General features: G+C 40.5%; 1 protein-coding gene across 1 annotated transcript in view; it reads left to right on the forward strand.

Moving 5' to 3' along the window:
- The window catches only part of LOC124612458, a 147295-nt gene that overhangs the window by 17524 nt on the left and 112329 nt on the right, over positions 1-17442 (forward strand). Inside the window, exon 3 of the mRNA XM_047140686.1 lies at positions 9733-9936. Within this exon, the coding sequence (XP_046996642.1) occupies positions 9733-9936 (204 nt within the window). The remainder of the gene's footprint in view (positions 1-9732; positions 9937-17442) is intronic.

Raw genomic sequence — 17442 nt, forward strand, 5'->3', positions numbered from 1 at the left:
TGAATAGCAGAAATGCTGTGTCACCAAGAGGCGCACACAAAAGAAAATGAAAAATTTGCTGGCTTTCAGTAGAAATCCTTTGAAGAGGTGAAGTACGCAAGATTGCATTTGCACTCACTCATCCCCCCCCCCTCCCCCCACACACACCAGCACACCAGCTCACCAGCTGAACATATAATGCCAGGTGTGCAGTTTGGCAGGAAATTGGGGTGGGGGTCGTGTTGGGTGGGTGGGTAGAGGGAAAAAGTTAAGAGTGGGGGGGGGGGGGGGAGAAAGGTAGAGGCAGCAAGCAGTATGGGGGTTCAGGATAGTTTGCTTGTGGCTTTGAGGGAGGCAACTAATGTACAGTATAAGAATGCAGTAGGGAGGGTTGGCAGGTGCACATTCTAGGCATTTGACTCACAGGTTCCGGAATCGCTGAGGTGCGCCACACCATGGAGGAGACGTGGAGGTACCTCATTCCAGCTTCAAACTGCTATCTCATTCCTCATACACCTTACCAACTACATCCTCACATGTGACTACTTGTCCTTTCAGGGAAAAGTATAAAAACAAATCTGTGGCACAGTCATGGGCACCTGCATAGCTCTTGGGCCTTCTAGAGGAAACCTTACTAGCATCCTTAAATCCCCAAACCACTTGTGTGGTCCAGTTTCATTGATAACATCTTAACGATCAGTCCAAGATCCCCAATTCTCATTCCTCCAAGCCCATCCCTATGCCACTCCCACTTCTGACCCCTTGTCATAGGGGTTATATGTTCGTGAGGGAGACCCAGGTACATGACCTGCCTGATTCACCCACCTAGCAAATTCTAATCCAGTCCTGTCAAATGCTTATCCTATCTCATCAGAGGCAAGGCCACCTGTGAAAGTAACCATGTCATATATCAGCTGTGCTGCAGTCACTGCAAAACATTTTATGTGGGCCAGTCAGCTGTCCACCAGGATGAATGGCCACTGCCAAACTGTGGCCAAGAACAAAGTTGAGCACCCTGTGGCTCAGCATGCTGCTGAGCACAACATTTTCAATTTTAGTGGCTGTTTCACAACCCATGCCATCTGTCCAGCACCAAATTTTCAGATCTACATAGATGGGATAATCCTTGCAATACATCTCGTGCTGCTGTAATCCTTTTGGCCTCAACCTTTGCTAATATATCCCCCACAGCCTCTACTCAATAGTTTCCCTTCCTCTGTCCACACCTCCATGTAATCTTCACTGTGCACCGCAGCTCAGTGGCTCTGACTTCTATGAGTCACATGCCTAGCCTGTACTTTTACCACCCCTGGCTATAACATTCCTATCCTACACACAGGCTGCCTCCCTCCAGGTTGCCAGCTACCTGTCCTGAACTCCTCCCCCTGCTTACCACATCTTTCTTTTTCTACCCCTCCCACCTGACACAACCCTTACACCAGTCTAACTGCCTAACCGCAACCCCGGTGCTGTATACCCAGCCTATGCAATGTAGCTGTGCAGGTGTGTGTGTGTGTGTGTGTGTGTGTGTGTGTGTGTGTGTGTGTGGGTGTGGGTGTGTGTGTGTGTGTGTGTGTGTGTGTGTGTGTGTGTGTGTGTGGAAGGGGGGGGGGGGGCACTTGCACATACTCCAAATTTTTTTTCTTGAAAGCTAGCATGATTTTATTCTCTTTTGTGTGTGTCCCTTGACAACTTGTCACTTCTACTATTTGGTGAGTGGCCTTCCATACTCTGAAATTATTTACATTCTATCAAATCTTTCCATACAATTCTGGATGAAAGCTAGTTTGAAAACTACTTTATCAATTTGTCAGCTTCAGATTTTCGTGTTTCCGTAGATGCATCTCCAAAGTGAATGGTGTGTTTGTGTCCCTGTCATATATGCTCCACACAATACTTAGTCTGTTTGTAATAAAAACTTTGTATGTTAAGTCACATGACAGTAAAGCACTTCATACTTGTCAAAATGATTACCAGAAGCAGGCACTATGTATTGTAGTTGATCATTGCACTAGTATGGGAATGACTGTATCTGTGGATGCACTGGAGGGATCTGGAGGGTGAAGTGCTCAGAGGTGGCCAGCTAACCAAAACCTCCGTTATGAACATATTTTTGGAAAAAACTCACGACTTTGCTTTGCTTATTCATGTACTTCAGAAAATGGATGAAATACACAATAAAAATGTTGGAGAATGAGTAGACTTTCCACTTAAATTGTTTGTTTCAGTGCTGCTTTACCCACTAGAGCTCTGGAACATCCAGCAACATTCTCTTTAAATACACCCTCTGTGAACTGCCATCACTTACAGTGTAGAGTGCTTGACTTGAGTTATGTGACATTTTATTGTTGAGTTGGTGATCTGATCATGTCGATTACTCACTGCAGTGACCAGCTAGAGTCTAGGTTATTTGCCAAAATCTGTACAGATGATTTCTGATGACAGATGCAATGATGTATGTGATAGAATATAAAACAAGTCACTTTTGGTGTCATTAATCTACTGATTTGAAATGACCCTGAAGCAGAGTCCCTGATTTCTTGAAAGTATAGAAGCCATAGTCACAAAAGTCAAACAATACAACATACTCGAATTTAAGTCATTTATAGGATCAGTGATCGAAAGTAAGTTATTTTAAGACTGCAAAAGAATGTTATTTTGTGATCAGTGACCCTTAATGCTAGTGTTTCGAATAACATACCCTTTTTACTTTTTTGGAAAACTGTAGAATGTTACTTTTATAGCAGAACATTAAACACAATTAAAAAAATGATTCATTGATACTCAAACCATATAACTTCACATTGTTGGAAACACTACATACTGCCTTCAAGCTCTCTGGCATGTCATTAATTTTTAGTACCAAATGATAGTACAGAATTCAGGTTCTTACAGATAAAGCACATAACTTTGAGAGCAACCACTTAATTCGTGAACCATACCTCATTATCAGCAGGCTCTTCATGACCACATCATTGCTTTTCTGGGGGAAAGGAGGTTTTTGGTGTCAGAGGCCAGGGTGTGATATGGTGCCTCTGAGTGCAGCACACAACAGTGGATATGGCAATTTGGGGAAACTATAGTCTGATTTAAATTAGTTGGCACCTGAAATTTAAGGTCGAAATTCGTGGTGTTGCTGCGTCAAGTATCATCTGCAGGTAGTTGGCATACTCTCTGCACTGATAGAAAATTGCTTTAAAGCTCTGCTATGTGATGAATAATTTGTGTGTGAGTTGTATTTGTGTGTGCGTGTTTTTTTTTTTTTTTCGATGAAGGCCTTGTTGGCCGAAAGCTCATTTTCTGACAGTCTTTTTATTGTCCCTATCTGTGATTCAGCATCTCCGTTATATGGTGAGTAGCAACTATCCTTTCCATAATATTGCTACATACCATCCTGGATTTTCCACAATTAAAAATTAAGATCAGATTTTAGGCATGCTGAGAGACACTACAGAGATCTATATCAAATTTAAATTTGAGATTTTGTACTTGATTTTTGTCAAAGACAGAGGCTTTAAAGCAATTTTTTATCAGTGCAGAGAGCCTTGTGCTGTGGTGGCTACCAGCAGATGGTGCTTGTTAGCCAAAAGATCATTTTCCAAAAGTCTTTTTGTTGTGCCTATCTGCGACTTAGCACCTCTGCTGTATGGTGAGTAGCAACTATTCTTTTCATAATATTGTTCTTAATTTTAATTAGGACAAGATTGACATTAATATTCTTGAAACAGATTAAATTTTCCCATTCGCAAACACTTTCAAATGTATCACGTCTTATCTCAAAAACTGTTGATCTCAAAGGAGTACTTTTTTTTGGTTGATTACTAGATTCCTCGTTTGGCAACAAATACTTTAAAATTTTTGTATTGCATTATATTGCCTAAATATAAAGTTCTGAAAATGGCATTTTTATTCAGTTGTGTCAATATTTAACATGTAACAAGTATGAAGTTGAAACTCTCTCTCTCTCTCTCTCTCTCTCTCTCTCTCTCTCTCTGTCTGTCTGTCTGTCTGTCTGTCTGATTCTCTCTCTTTCTCTCTCTCTCTCTCTCTCTCTCTCTCTCTCTCTCTCTCTCTCTCTTACTAGAATAATGTAAAAACTCTGAAATTTATGTATAGTACCACCCTCAGTAGGCCCTCTAAGCATGTCAAAAATCTTTGTGTAATATTAATTAGGACCAGTGGTATGTTGGTTATTTTTGCACCTGGAAAACTCTCCTTCTTATCACTGCAATTCCCAAAACCTGTTGCACACATTGAAGTAACATGTTGGTTTAAAATGCGATCTAAGTTACCATAAGAAGAGGTTGGGAGCCAAATGAATGGGATTTCTTAGTCTCACGACAAGAACAAGCAACTGAAACTGATAAAAGAAAGAAAAAAAAAAAGAAAGAAAAAAATACAGACTGAACTATACACTAATTAGACAATGGGAAAAAGTGCTCAGTTTAGAGTCAAAGTCAGCAAAACTACCAGTGTCATTGCTCATAGTGACAAGTATTATCAAGTCTTTCATGCACTGTTGTAAAACACTGTCATTATTCCATGCTACCTGTGTCACTCGTGTCATATGTTTCACTAAGCTTTGACAGCCTTCTGGTGTCACTTTTTCAGCTGCTTGCTTCAAAAGGTGTTCTACTTCAGTCAGCATTTTTTAAAAAATTTTCTGTAGCAATATGACGTTTAACTTGAGCCCAAATGAGTTCTATAGTGTTGAAATGGCAATGGTAGGGAGGTAATCTGAGCACTTTATGCCTGTGTATTTTTTTGCTGTTTCACCTGCAAGGTAAACTAGATCTTTTGGCTGGTGTTTCAACACATGTTCTAATAAATCTGTCCTTGTCATGTTACTGCTAAACTATATTTTATGTTTCTCTGCCCAGCAAACAATGTCATTGCCTATGTGGGCACCTAATCTTGTATAACAAAATGATATGAAGAGTTATCCATAACAGTTCTAGAGTTGTTTTGTTAAGTTTTGAAACACAGTGTCTTCAAACAATCTCACAAAAGTATTGTAATTGATTTCTTCATTGTAGTCAGAGGTCTTGTTTGAACTGAATAAGAGTAGACAATTAGGTATGAAATCTTTCGATTTTCTGGCATGTGCTACAGTTATTTTTTTCCTCTGCTGGTTGGAGCTGCCATACTACCACTTTTTTTAAACTGTGTCCTGCATTCCCTCATGTTTCATCAGGGTTGGTGATATCAAAATTTATCCCTACTAATACCCTAAGAAAGCAGAATTATCAGGCTGCAATATCTTGGCATTCCATTAGTAACTTGCGGCCAGGAATAGATGTATAACGGAATCCTAGCTTTTTTGATACTTATATCGAGGGTGAATTGCTATCCTGAAACAGATTCGTCGCTACAAGGGTAGCTTATAGCTTTTTGAGTGTTAGATACTCCTTCCTCGAGTAATATATTTCATGATGAATCCCATCTTCTGAAAAAAGTAGATATATGTGACCCTTTCCTTTAGGCGTCTCTTCTTACCTGGTGTCACCAATTCAGGTTACTCGTTTCATTCTTCTTTCACTAATTTCTACTTGCACGTCCTTCTGACTGACCATTTGCTGATTAGTAGAGCATCTGCAGTTGGTGTCATTACTTCATCCAAAGGAATGAGAGGTGCTCCTGCACCCCCCTCCCTCTTTCCCCCCTCCCCCTCCCTCTTTTCCCCCTCCCTCTTTTCCCCCTCCCTCTTTTCCCTCTCCCCCTTCTCCCTCTCCCTCTTCTCCCTCTCCCTCAGAATTTGCTTTTACATAATACACGAATTCATGAGACTGACTGAGTGTATTCACATCATGTCTGATACTTTTTGAAAACTTCTTGGGAGTGAGCAGCCTCAGTCTGCCCCTCTTTTGACTACTTTTATGACACATTGTAAGGCATGTGAAGCTAAAAGTCACCCAAATACCTTATAACAATGCCTCACAGATGACTGAATGATATAATGCTGTAGGCAGTGCAGTGGAATTGGCAATGCAGAGCTGATAGTGCCAGGCTCCCATTGTTTAATAGATGGTGGTATCCATATAGTCCACTATCTGTCAAATGACAACTAGTTTAAATCAGACTTTAGGGGATCTACTAGATATGTGGGAACTGGATTCTGGCTTGTTTTAACACTGGACAGAATAGTGGAATGATCAGCACATTATAAAAATTGTTGTTGTTGTTGTTGTTGTTGTGGTGGTCTTCAGTCCTGAGACTGGTTTGATGCAGTTCTGCATGCTACTCTATACTGTGCCAGCTTCTTCATCTCCCAGTACCTACTGCAACCTACATCCTTCTGAATCTGCTTAGTGTATTCATCTCTTGGTCTCCCTCTACGATTTTTACCCTCCACGCTGCCCTCCAGTACCAAATTGGTGATCCCTTGATGCCTCAGAACATGTCCTACCACCCGATCCCTTCTTCTAGTCAAATTGTGCCACAAACTTCTCTTCTCCCCAATTCTATTCAATACCTCCTCATTAGTTATGTGATCTACCCATCTAATCTTCAGCATTCTTCTGTAGCACCACATTTCGAAAGCTTCTATTCTCTTCTTGTCTAAACTACTTATCGTCCATGTTTCACTTCCATACATGGCTACACTCCATACAAATACTTTCAGAAACGACTTCCTGACATTTAAATCTATACTCGATTTTAGCAAATTTCTCTTCTTCAGAAACGCTTTTCTTGCCATTGCCAGTCTATATCTTCTATCCTCTCTACTTCGACCATCATCAGTTATTTTGCTCCCCAAATAGCAAAACTCCTTTACTACTTTAAGTGTCTCATTTCCTAATCTAATTCCCTCAGCATCACCCGATTTAATTCGACTACATTCCATTATCCTCATTTTGCTTTTGTTGATGTTCACCTTATACCCTCCTTTCAAGACACTGTCCATTCCGTTCAACTGCTCTTCCAAGTCTTTTGCTGTCTCTGATAGAATTACAATGTCACCGGTGAACCTCAAAGTTTTTATTTATTCTCCATGGATTTTAATACCTACTCCAAACTTTTCTTTTGTTTCCTTTACTGCTTGCTCAATATACAGATTGAATAACATCGGGGAGAGGCTACAACCCTTTCTCACTCCCTTCCCAACCACTGCTTCCCTTTGATGCCCCTCGACTCTTATAACTGCTACCTGGTTTCTATACAAATTGTAAATAGCCTTTCGCTCCCTTTATTTTACCCCTGCCACCTTCAGAATTTGAAAGAGAGTATTCCAGTCAACATTGTCAAAAGCTTTCTCTAAGTCTACAAATGCTAGAAATGTAGGTTTGCCTTTCCTTAATCTTTCTTCTAAGATAAGTTGTAAGGTCAGTATTGCCTCACGTGTTCCAATATTTCTACGGAATCCAAACTAATCTTCCCCGAGGTCGGCTTCTACCAGTTTTTCCATTCGTCTGTAAAGAATTCGCGTTAGTATTTTGCAGCTGTGACTTATTAAACTGATAGTTTGGTAATTTTCACATCTGTCAACAATTGCTTTCTTTGGGATTGGAATTATTCTATTCTTCTTGAAGTCTGAGGGTACTTCACCTGTCTCATACATCTTGCTCACCAGATGGTAGAGTTTTGACAGGACTGGCTCTCCCAAGACCGTCAATAGTTCTAATGGAATGTTGTCTACTCCCGGGGCCTTGTTTTGGCTCAGGTCTTTCAGTGCTCTGTCAAACTCTTCTCGCAGTATCGTATCTCCCATTTCATCTTCATCTACATTCTCTTCCATTTCTGTTCCTCAAGTACATCGCCCTTGTATAGACCCTCTATATACTCCTTCCACCTTTCTGCTTTCCCTTCTTTGCTTAGCACTGGGTTTCCATCTGAGCTCTTGATATTCATACAAGTGGCTCTCTTTTCTCCAAAGGTCTCTTTAATTTTCCTGTAGGCAGTATCTATCTTACCCCTAGTGAGATAAGCCTCTACATCCTTACATTTGTCCTCTAACCATCCCTGCTTAGCCATTTTGCACTTCCTGTCGATCTCATTTTTGAGACGTGTGTGTTCCTTTTTGCCTGCTTCATTTACTGCGTTTTTATGTTTCCACCTTTCATCAATTAAATTCAATATTTCCTCTGTTACCCAAGGATTTCTACTAGCCCTCATCTTATTACCTACTTGATCCTTTGCTGCCTTCACTATTTCATTCCTCAAAGCTACCCATTTTTCTTCTACTGTATTTCTTTCCCCCATTCCTGTCAATTGTTCCCTTATGCCCTCCCTGAAACTCTGTACAGCCTCTGGTTCTTTCAGTTAATCCAGGTCCCATCTCCTTAAATTCCCACCTTTTTGCAGTTTCTTCAGTTTTAATCTACAGTTCATAACCAATAGATTGTGGTCAGAGTCCACATCAGCCCCTGGAAATGTCTTACAATTTAAAACCTGGTTCCTAAATCTCTGTCTTAACATTATATAAACTACCTGAAACCTTCTAGTATCTCCAGGCTTCTTCCATGTATACAACCTTCTTTTATGATTCTTGAACCAAGTGTTAGCTATGATTAAGTTATGCTCTGTGCAAAATTCTACCAGGCGGCTTCCTCTTTCATTCTTCCCCCCAATCCATATTCACCTACTACATTTCCTTCTCTCTCTCTTTTCCTAATATTGAATTCCAGTCACCCATGACTATTAAATTTTCGTCTCCCTTCACTATCTGAATAATTTCTTTTATCTCATCATACATTTCATCAATTTCTTCATCATCTGCAGAGCTAGTTGGCATATAAACTTGTACTACTGTGGTAGGCGTGGGCTTCGTATCAATCTTGGCTACAATAATGCGTTCACTATGCTGTTTGTTTGAGCTTACCCGCATTCCTATTTTTTTTTTTTTCATTTTGTTATTACACCTACTCCTGCATTACCCCTATTTGATTTTGTATTTTTAACCCTGTATTCACCTGACCAAAAGTCTTGTTCCTCCTGCCACCGCCGGCCGCGGTGGTCTCGTGGTTCTAGGCGCGCCGTCCGGAACTAGGTTAGTTAGGTTTAAGTAGTTCTTAGTTCTGGGGGACTGATGACCACAGAAGTTAAGTCCCATAGTGCTCAGAGCCATTTGAGCCTCCTGCCACCGAACTTCACTAATTCCCACTATATCTAACTTTACCCTATCCATTTCCCTTTTTAAATTTTCTAACCTACCTGCCCGATTCAGGGATCTGACATTCCACGCTCCGATCCGTAGAACGCCAGTTTTCTTTCTCCCGATAACGATGTCCTCCTCAGTAGTCCCCACCCGGAGATCTGACTGGGGGACTATTTTACCTCCGGAATATCTTACCCAAGAGGACGCCATCATCATTTAATCATACAGTCAATCATCCAGACTGTTGCCCCTGCAACTACTGAAAAGGCTGCTGCCCCTCTTCAGGAACCACACATTTGTCTGGCCTCTCAACAGACACCCCTCCGTTGTGATTGCACCTACGGTTCGGCTATCTGTATCGCTGAGGCACGCAAGCCTCCCCACCAACAGCAAGGTCCATTTTTCATGGGAGGGAGTTCACTATTAATATACTGAAAGTCTAGTGTATAAATCAACTGCCTGGAGAAACAGGTGAAAGCATACTGCCAGTTTTTTTTTTTTTTCAGAAAATATTTTTGTAGGGTATTCATAGTTTTTGTATTCGCTGAAGAAATTATATCAAGGCAAGAAAAAATTGATTTTTCACTGAATGTTATTGTGATATTACTTTAGTGTTGAGACTGTGTGCCACCATGCTAATACTTTTCTACTTGTTGCAGATTGAATACAAAAGTGACGGTTCTGTATATGTGGTACCTGTTTTGACAGATTCTTTGAAGTACATTGCAGACCTTGTGAGCAAACAGAAAGTGCCAAGTCTTAAGCTTAAACATAAAAGATCAAGATCAAAGCACATGGATAACAAATTTATACCAGCACACTTGCAACACAGTCTTGAAAGTTTTGTCAAAAGTCACCCCAAGGTATGAATGTTTTCATTTTGTTTTTTCTCTTCCACTGTTTAATAAACTGAAATCAACATTTGCGAATAATGGTGCCTTGGTAAAATATTTGTACTAACTGAAAGTAAAAAATGATTGTCTTATATCAGGATGCCTACGACACGGGACAACCGGGAGATCCGGGAAAAACCCGGGAATTTTTTCATCCGGGAGAAAACTGGGAAAAACCCGGGAATCTTTTTGAGTTCTGGGAATTTTTCATTGTTTTAGCTTTCAGTTAAATTTTTGTGATCTTGACTGGTAAGAACCAATACTCTAACAAAAAAATTTACTGTATCCCGCTTCTGCAGAATAATACTGCAGCAACAAAACATGAACGAGAGAAAAAACGAAAATAAAACTTAAGTCGCAAAGAAAATGCGCCATTTTATACAACAACAAAACGCAGTGCTCATACAAGCGTCTGCCAACAGCAAAGTGTGTCAAAGGCTTTAGGAAAACTGTGCAGTGCTTCTTAATAACAAATTGCCTCCAATGCGCGTGACATGACATGACAGTTTTTCTTACATTAGATTCATTTTAATGCAAGATCTTTTAATGTTTCACACGTATGAACATACGGGCTTCCTGCGTCATCGTAGCTGCGCAAGTGCAGTGACACCTGTTATCTGGCGCTCTCAGGCAACTGCGGAAACGTACCTTTCTAATAGGTCACGGAAAAATATTGCTAATATTGCTTTGAAAAGCGTTACTTTCAAAGTGAATTTCCTTTTATGTAAGATAAACTATGTGAGAGAGTGTACGACGATTTTCTTAAATCACAGAGCGCTTGACTCGTCATTTAAAAATGAACTCTTTGCGGACGACCATATGAAGAATTTCGAGCCTAGAAGATCAGACATTTACATCGTTATTAAAAAATTTTACTGGCACATTTATGTGATGTATGACGCGCAAAAAAGATCAACAATATATGTGGAAGCTTAGCTTCTCTTGCAGCTTATTAATCTTGGACCAATATTATATGTGATAGCTTTGCTTTTCTTGTAGCAACAATTGCACATTAATTTAAGCCATTAATTTTTCTTATTTGTGTGTTCGCACTGCTTAAGAGTGATCTTGCTATTGGCTGACTACATCACGTGTCAAATGCTGTCATCAGCTGGTGAGATCAGGTGACATGATCTGTGACTGGCTTACAAAAGCACGTCGCTATCTCGATTTTAATGCTTCGGAAAGTAACATGCGGTGTTCGGTGGAATTCGAATTTATACCTTCGTGTATATGTTGCTGCACATCAAAGATGTTTCCAAAACGTTTTTTTTCCCCCTGAGTTTCATTTTCTAAAGTGCCGTGAACTTCTATGCCGGTGTATAAAACCATAAACGGATTGATAAGTGCCGAGAAAAAGTATACTGTCACAACATGGAAAAAGTGTATTTTCACCCGGGAGAAAGTGTATTTTCAACCGGGAAATCTGGGAAAAATCCAGGAATTATTTTTCCTTGTCCATGTAGACACCCTGTATACGGAGATTGCATGTATGCTCTGCGCATCATTGGTAAAGCTGTTTGTTCTGAATTGAATATTTTAAGCATTACAAAATATTTATAGTAACAAAATGCATAGGTTAGATAAAAAGAAGGCTTCCCAGTTGGAAGTTACAGCTTTAAATCAATGATTATTGAAGAAAAGTAGTTTTCATAAACAAGGGGCATTCAGTAAATAATGCAACTTATTTTTTCCTCAGCCAGTTTCAGTTGGAAAAATGTGGAATTTGTTGAGGGACATTGTAGAATATTCTCTATAGTTTCATGAAGTTCTGATAGATGGCAGCACCATATGTAGCCTTCAAAATCATGTCTGTAATGGAGGTATGTTCCAAGCAGATACCTGTTATTGAGTTTCTTTTGGCAGAAAACCAGAGGATCGAATATTCATATGTGCTTGCAAAATGTCTGTGGAGACTTGTCACTTAACAGAAACACAGAGAATAGTTGGGTGAGGCATCTGTCATCATCGCAACAAGGTCGCACAAACTTGTCCGCTCTCCTGCTTGCCAGCCAGCTGCACATAGCTGGGACTGCTGCAGTGTGGGAATGTGTGGACACTCTCATTCGAGGTGATCGACTGATCACAGTCAAATGCTTCACTGGACAACTGTATGTTTCTATTGATAGTGCTGACACACTCGGCCTCCAGTGGGGGCACTCAAAGGTGTATGCCCAATAAGTTCCTCACCATATGACAGAAGATCACAAAGAGTAATAAAAGACCTTCTGTGTGGAATTGCTTGTTTGTTATGAGGGTGATCATTGTCACAGGTGATGAAACATGGGTTACATTACCTCTCCTCTGAAGAAAAAGTTCAAAGTCTTGGCTCTGAAGGGGTTATTCTGTTTGATGTGTGCCATCGTGGTGAAATAATTAACTCTGAAGTGTATTGTGCTAACCTCAGGAAATTGAAGATATGACTTCAGTGTGTTCGTCATCACAACAGTGCAAACAAACTACTTCTACTCCATAAAACCACATCTGAGAAGAACTCACAAAACATGATTTGGCTGTTCTTCTTCATCCACACTACATTTCGGATCTCACTCCTTCCAACTTCCCTCTGTTTGGCCCAATGAAGGATGCACTCCATGGGAAGCAGTATGTTGATGATGGGAGGTTGTTGACGTAGCTAGACATTGGCTCTGACATTGACCAGGAGAGTGGTACCATGTGGGCATACGGGCCTTCCCAGTAAGGTGGCATAAGGCCATCACACTGAATGGAGATTAAGTTGAAAAACGAGGTTTTGTAGCCAAAACATGGGGAGCAACGCATTGTATTGGAATCCTGAATAAAATCATCCTGCTTTCAGAAAAAAAATGTATTGCATTACCCATTGAGCATCCTTCATATATGGTTTTCACCAAGAATGGAGAATAATATGGTATATTGGAATCCTGGATGAAACCAACGTGCTTTCAGAAAAAAACTGTATTATATTACTTGTTGAATGCCCCTCATATTTGGTTTTCACCTTAATCAGTTTATTACAGTGGCACCATATCAAGTTATATAATACATGGTGTCTTAGATGAAGCACTTCTAATTTGAAATGTCTTTAATACAACGTATAATCGATATATAAAAAGATTCATACAACAATGTATACACAAAGTTTTGAAGATTTATTTGCTCAATCTCACGTTTTTACATGAGCTCCGTTAGTGGCATACAGGTTGTCTAATTGATACTTGATTTCTCTTCAGGTATTCTTTGGCATCTATAGCGTAACTGTCTCAGTTGTAGCTCTAATCCTCCCATGAAGCTGTTCCAAATTTGTCTCTTTGGTATAGTACACTCTGTCCTTGACATATCACCACAAGAAGAAACCCAAGGGAGTAATGTCAGGTGACCAGGGTGGCCATGAGATTGGTGGTCCAATCCATCATATGGGAATTAGTCACTTTGGTGGTCCAATCCATCATTATGGGGATTTGTCACTTAAATACATTACAAACTTCCATTTGCCAATGTAGAGTTGCCAAATCCAGCTGGAAGAAGAGATGTGGGTGTTGATGTGTTACCTGAGAGGACACGAAATTAACCAGCATATCAAGATTTGAGTGATCAGTGATAGTTGTTTCTGCAAATAAAGACATCCAGTAATTTCACTAAACCACCCCAAGCAACCTTGTCATTTTCTCTTGTATGTAATATGTAATTTTCAGGATAAAAGTTTATGATCGCCATTAATTTTTTGATTATTGTGCTGTTTCTTGATCTAACTTTGCAGCAAAACCATGTCTTTTCTTTGTAGTCAGAATCCATCTCCTCTCCAACTCTGTTTCTGCTGGAAACTGGGAAATGTTCACTAGTCTTAAGCTCTACTAAATGATCAGAACATTGCCTCATAAACCTTGTGTATTGAACGTTAGTTTACAGTCGGGAAACGCTTTGTAACTTTTTAGGCTGTTATATGCAACCTGTATGACATGACATGACATGAATGTTAGCTCTCCCTATTTTTAATGACAGTTCAGCTGCTTCCTTCTTGTTTCCACAACGTAATGCTGGTTGTCACAGTGCTTGTTTTCTACACTGTGCTGCACATATCTGAGCTGGGACAAAACTACATGGAATAAACCATTCAAATCAGCGGGTACCGCAACTGCTTTTGTCACCTTTTTCAGAAATGCTGTGCCCATCAGCATCAGATTTCATTCACAGATGAGGCAAATCTCCAAAAAACAATTCTAAACTCACTATTCAAACTGAAAAATATTTTCGTGATGGTGATCATAACTCGTCAATACTACAGGCGTTGTGCAACAAATCACTTCACCAAATTTATATGTTACATTACTACCTTCGGGCTGTTTTTTTTTTTAAAGTTCATGGCCTGATGAGGATGCTCACTACCCCAAATTCGTACCTTTTGTCTGTCTTATTAGTCTTTACACTGAGATGAAATATTCCTCTTCATAATCTTAGCGAAATAGTTATTGTCTGTATTCATGCGCTGAAGTGTGTTTTCAGCAAACATTGCTCATTTGGGTTTGTCACTATGTTTCAACTTGCATAAAAATTGCACTTTGCATGCATAAAGCTTTAGGTGCTTATCAAGCACATCACGGAGCGTTGATTTTGGGACACCAAGTATACGTGATGACATACAAATGAATTTCTTAGGGGTTCTTGCAAATTCATGTAAATGACAAAGTCCTACATACAGACTGTTTTGACTCTGTGCCACATTGCGAATCCAAATATGACAGAACATCTACATCTACATTTATACTCCGCAAGCCACCCAACGGTGTGTGGCGGAGGGCACTTTACGTGCCACTGTCATTACCTCCCTTTCCTGTTCCAGTCGTGTATGGTTCGCGGGAAGAACGACTGTCTGAAAGCCTCCGTGTGCGCTCTAATCTCTCTAATTTTACATTCGTGATCTCCTCGGGAGGTATAAGTAGGGGGAAGCAATATATTCGATACCTCATCCAGAAACGCACCCTCTCGAAACCTGGACAGCAAGCTACACCGCGATGCAGAGCGCCTCTCTTGCAGGGTCTGCCACTTGAGTTTATTAAACATCTCCGTAACGCTATCACAGTTACCAAATAACCCTGTGACGAAACGCGCCGCACTTCTTTGGATCTTCTCTATCTCCTCTGTCAAACCGATCTGGTACGGATCCCACACTGATGAGCAATACTCAAATATAGGTTGAACAAGTGTTTTGTAAGACACCTCCTTTGTTGATGGACTACATTTTCTAAGCACTCTCCCAATGAATCTCAACCTGGTACCCGCCTTACCAACAATTAATTTTATATGATCATTCCACTTCAAATCGTTCCGCACGCAATCTCCCAGATATTTTACAGAAGTAACTGCTACCAGTGTTTGTTCCGCTATCATATAATCATACAATAAAGGATCCTTCTTTCTATGTATTCGTAATACATTACATTTGTCTATGTTAAGGGACAGTTGCCACTCCCTGCACCAAGTGCCTATCCGCTGCAGATCTTCCTGCATTTCGCTACAGTTTTCTAATGCTGCAACTTCTCTGTATACTACAGCATCATCCGCGAAAAGCCGCATGGAACTTCCGACATTATCTACTAGGTCAATAGTAGAAGCTGACAATAATCTCATACTTGATAAAAGGAGTTTCAGAAAACGTATATCAAGCTCTTCTGGGAAATACATCACAACAACCAAGGCATTAATTGAGTGGTGCCAATGCATTGAGGAAATGCAACAGAAAAGAATTGGATCAAAGAAGTAGATTGACTCCCGAATGTGGTCCCAGTGGTGGCTGTGGAAGACCACCATGCCCTCACCTCTCTCTTACGACACTTAGTAGGAGAAAAGGTACCACATTTTATGGCGATGAGAATGGTTGGACAGAATAAGCAAGAGATCGCAGAGATGAGTGTTGACCCAATACATCAGTAGGTAATACAGTGTGTTGGAGAAGAGGTACATCGACCTGTAGCACCAACAACCACCACCAGCCAAATGTACCAGGAAGAATGGACTTGGCTAACTTGGACTTATGAGGCAGCCATAAAATGACAGTCCAGTTCATGACCAACGCAGGTACAACCAACTGCAGTGCCTAATTATAATGCCTGTAGAAAAACAGACATTTGGAGGACAGAAGAACACTCCAGTGTGTTTTTGCTGTGGATGCACTGGACATTTCTTGTGATACTGCAGAGAAAGAATGTGAGTTTCTGACAACTTCTACACTGCCAGATGTCTATCATCTCATTTCCAAATTTGCTGATGCCAGTCTCCGTTGCCGACAGAGGTACTAGCCACTGACTTTAGGAAAACTAAGTGAGGCAACCATCTTTGGAGATGAGGCCGCCAAAGATGTAAAACCTCCATGGATGACCATCATCAAGATGTTAGAAAATAATGTTAATGTCATCAATGATGGCCAACCTTTCCAGCTGCTAGTTGAACAGGCTACATTTTCTGTATTGGCAGATGCTTATCTTTGTCAGTTAAGGAAGACTATGTTTTGTGATACGGAAGCCAATGTGCTGAAAGCCACAAATGGGAAATTCATCCACTGACAGGCATTTATATTGCAAGAGTAACTATCAGTGGTAGAATGAGGGCCTTCAGATTTGTCATTTGTAATGGAATGTATTCATAACATAATTTTCAGATGGGACTTCTTGAAGGTATCAGAAGCAATCAAAAACTGCGAAGATCAGGGCTACAGAAGGGCAAAGCTATTCCAACTAGCACACATAACAGAGATTGCTCTGGGCACTTGTTTGCTGTAGAAGATTTGTTATTCTTCCATCATCAAGACAAGTTCTACTCATCATTCTAGATGCTCAATTAAAATTTGAAGCTTCTCTCAATTGCAAAAAAGCTATTTAACCTCACAAAAGCAATCTGCATGCTACTGATGATCTAAGTATTGTAGATGGTCAGGGAGAACTCTGTATCACTACTTGTCATGAGCAGCCACATCTCACCCACATCCCTAAGGGTATGAGTTTAGCAAAAGCTGAACCAGCCCAGGAGAGGCAGTTTAGTGTCATTGATGAAGAATCATGCTCCACTACCACTGCAGGCATGCAGTCGAACAATGTTGGTGAGCGACAGCTGTTCTGTATCAATTTCGCATTGGTTTCAGATCTGGAGTGTGGAAAAGATATGCGAAATGGCCCATGGTAAAACATCATGTCAACACCTCTGGATCATCCACCAATTGGCCAGCACTCGTATAGTGTCACCAGCTGAACAACAGATAATCCAGGAGGAAGTGGAGAATATGCTGCTATATGACATCATTAAACTTCTAAGATTCCGTGGTCCTCTCCCGTGGATCTTTCGAAGAAGGATGGCACATGGCATTTCTGCATCAACTGCTGACAACTGAACAATCATGAAGAAAGATGTCTGTCCATTACCTCACTCTGATGACACCTTAGACTGCTTGAAAGGAGCAGAGTACTTCTCAACTATGGCCATGAAGACAGGCTACTAGCAAATTGA

Source organism: Schistocerca americana, chromosome 4 (assembly GCF_021461395.2).
Source record: "Schistocerca americana isolate TAMUIC-IGC-003095 chromosome 4, iqSchAmer2.1, whole genome shotgun sequence".
Lineage (NCBI taxonomy): Eukaryota > Metazoa > Arthropoda > Insecta > Orthoptera > Acrididae > Schistocerca > Schistocerca americana.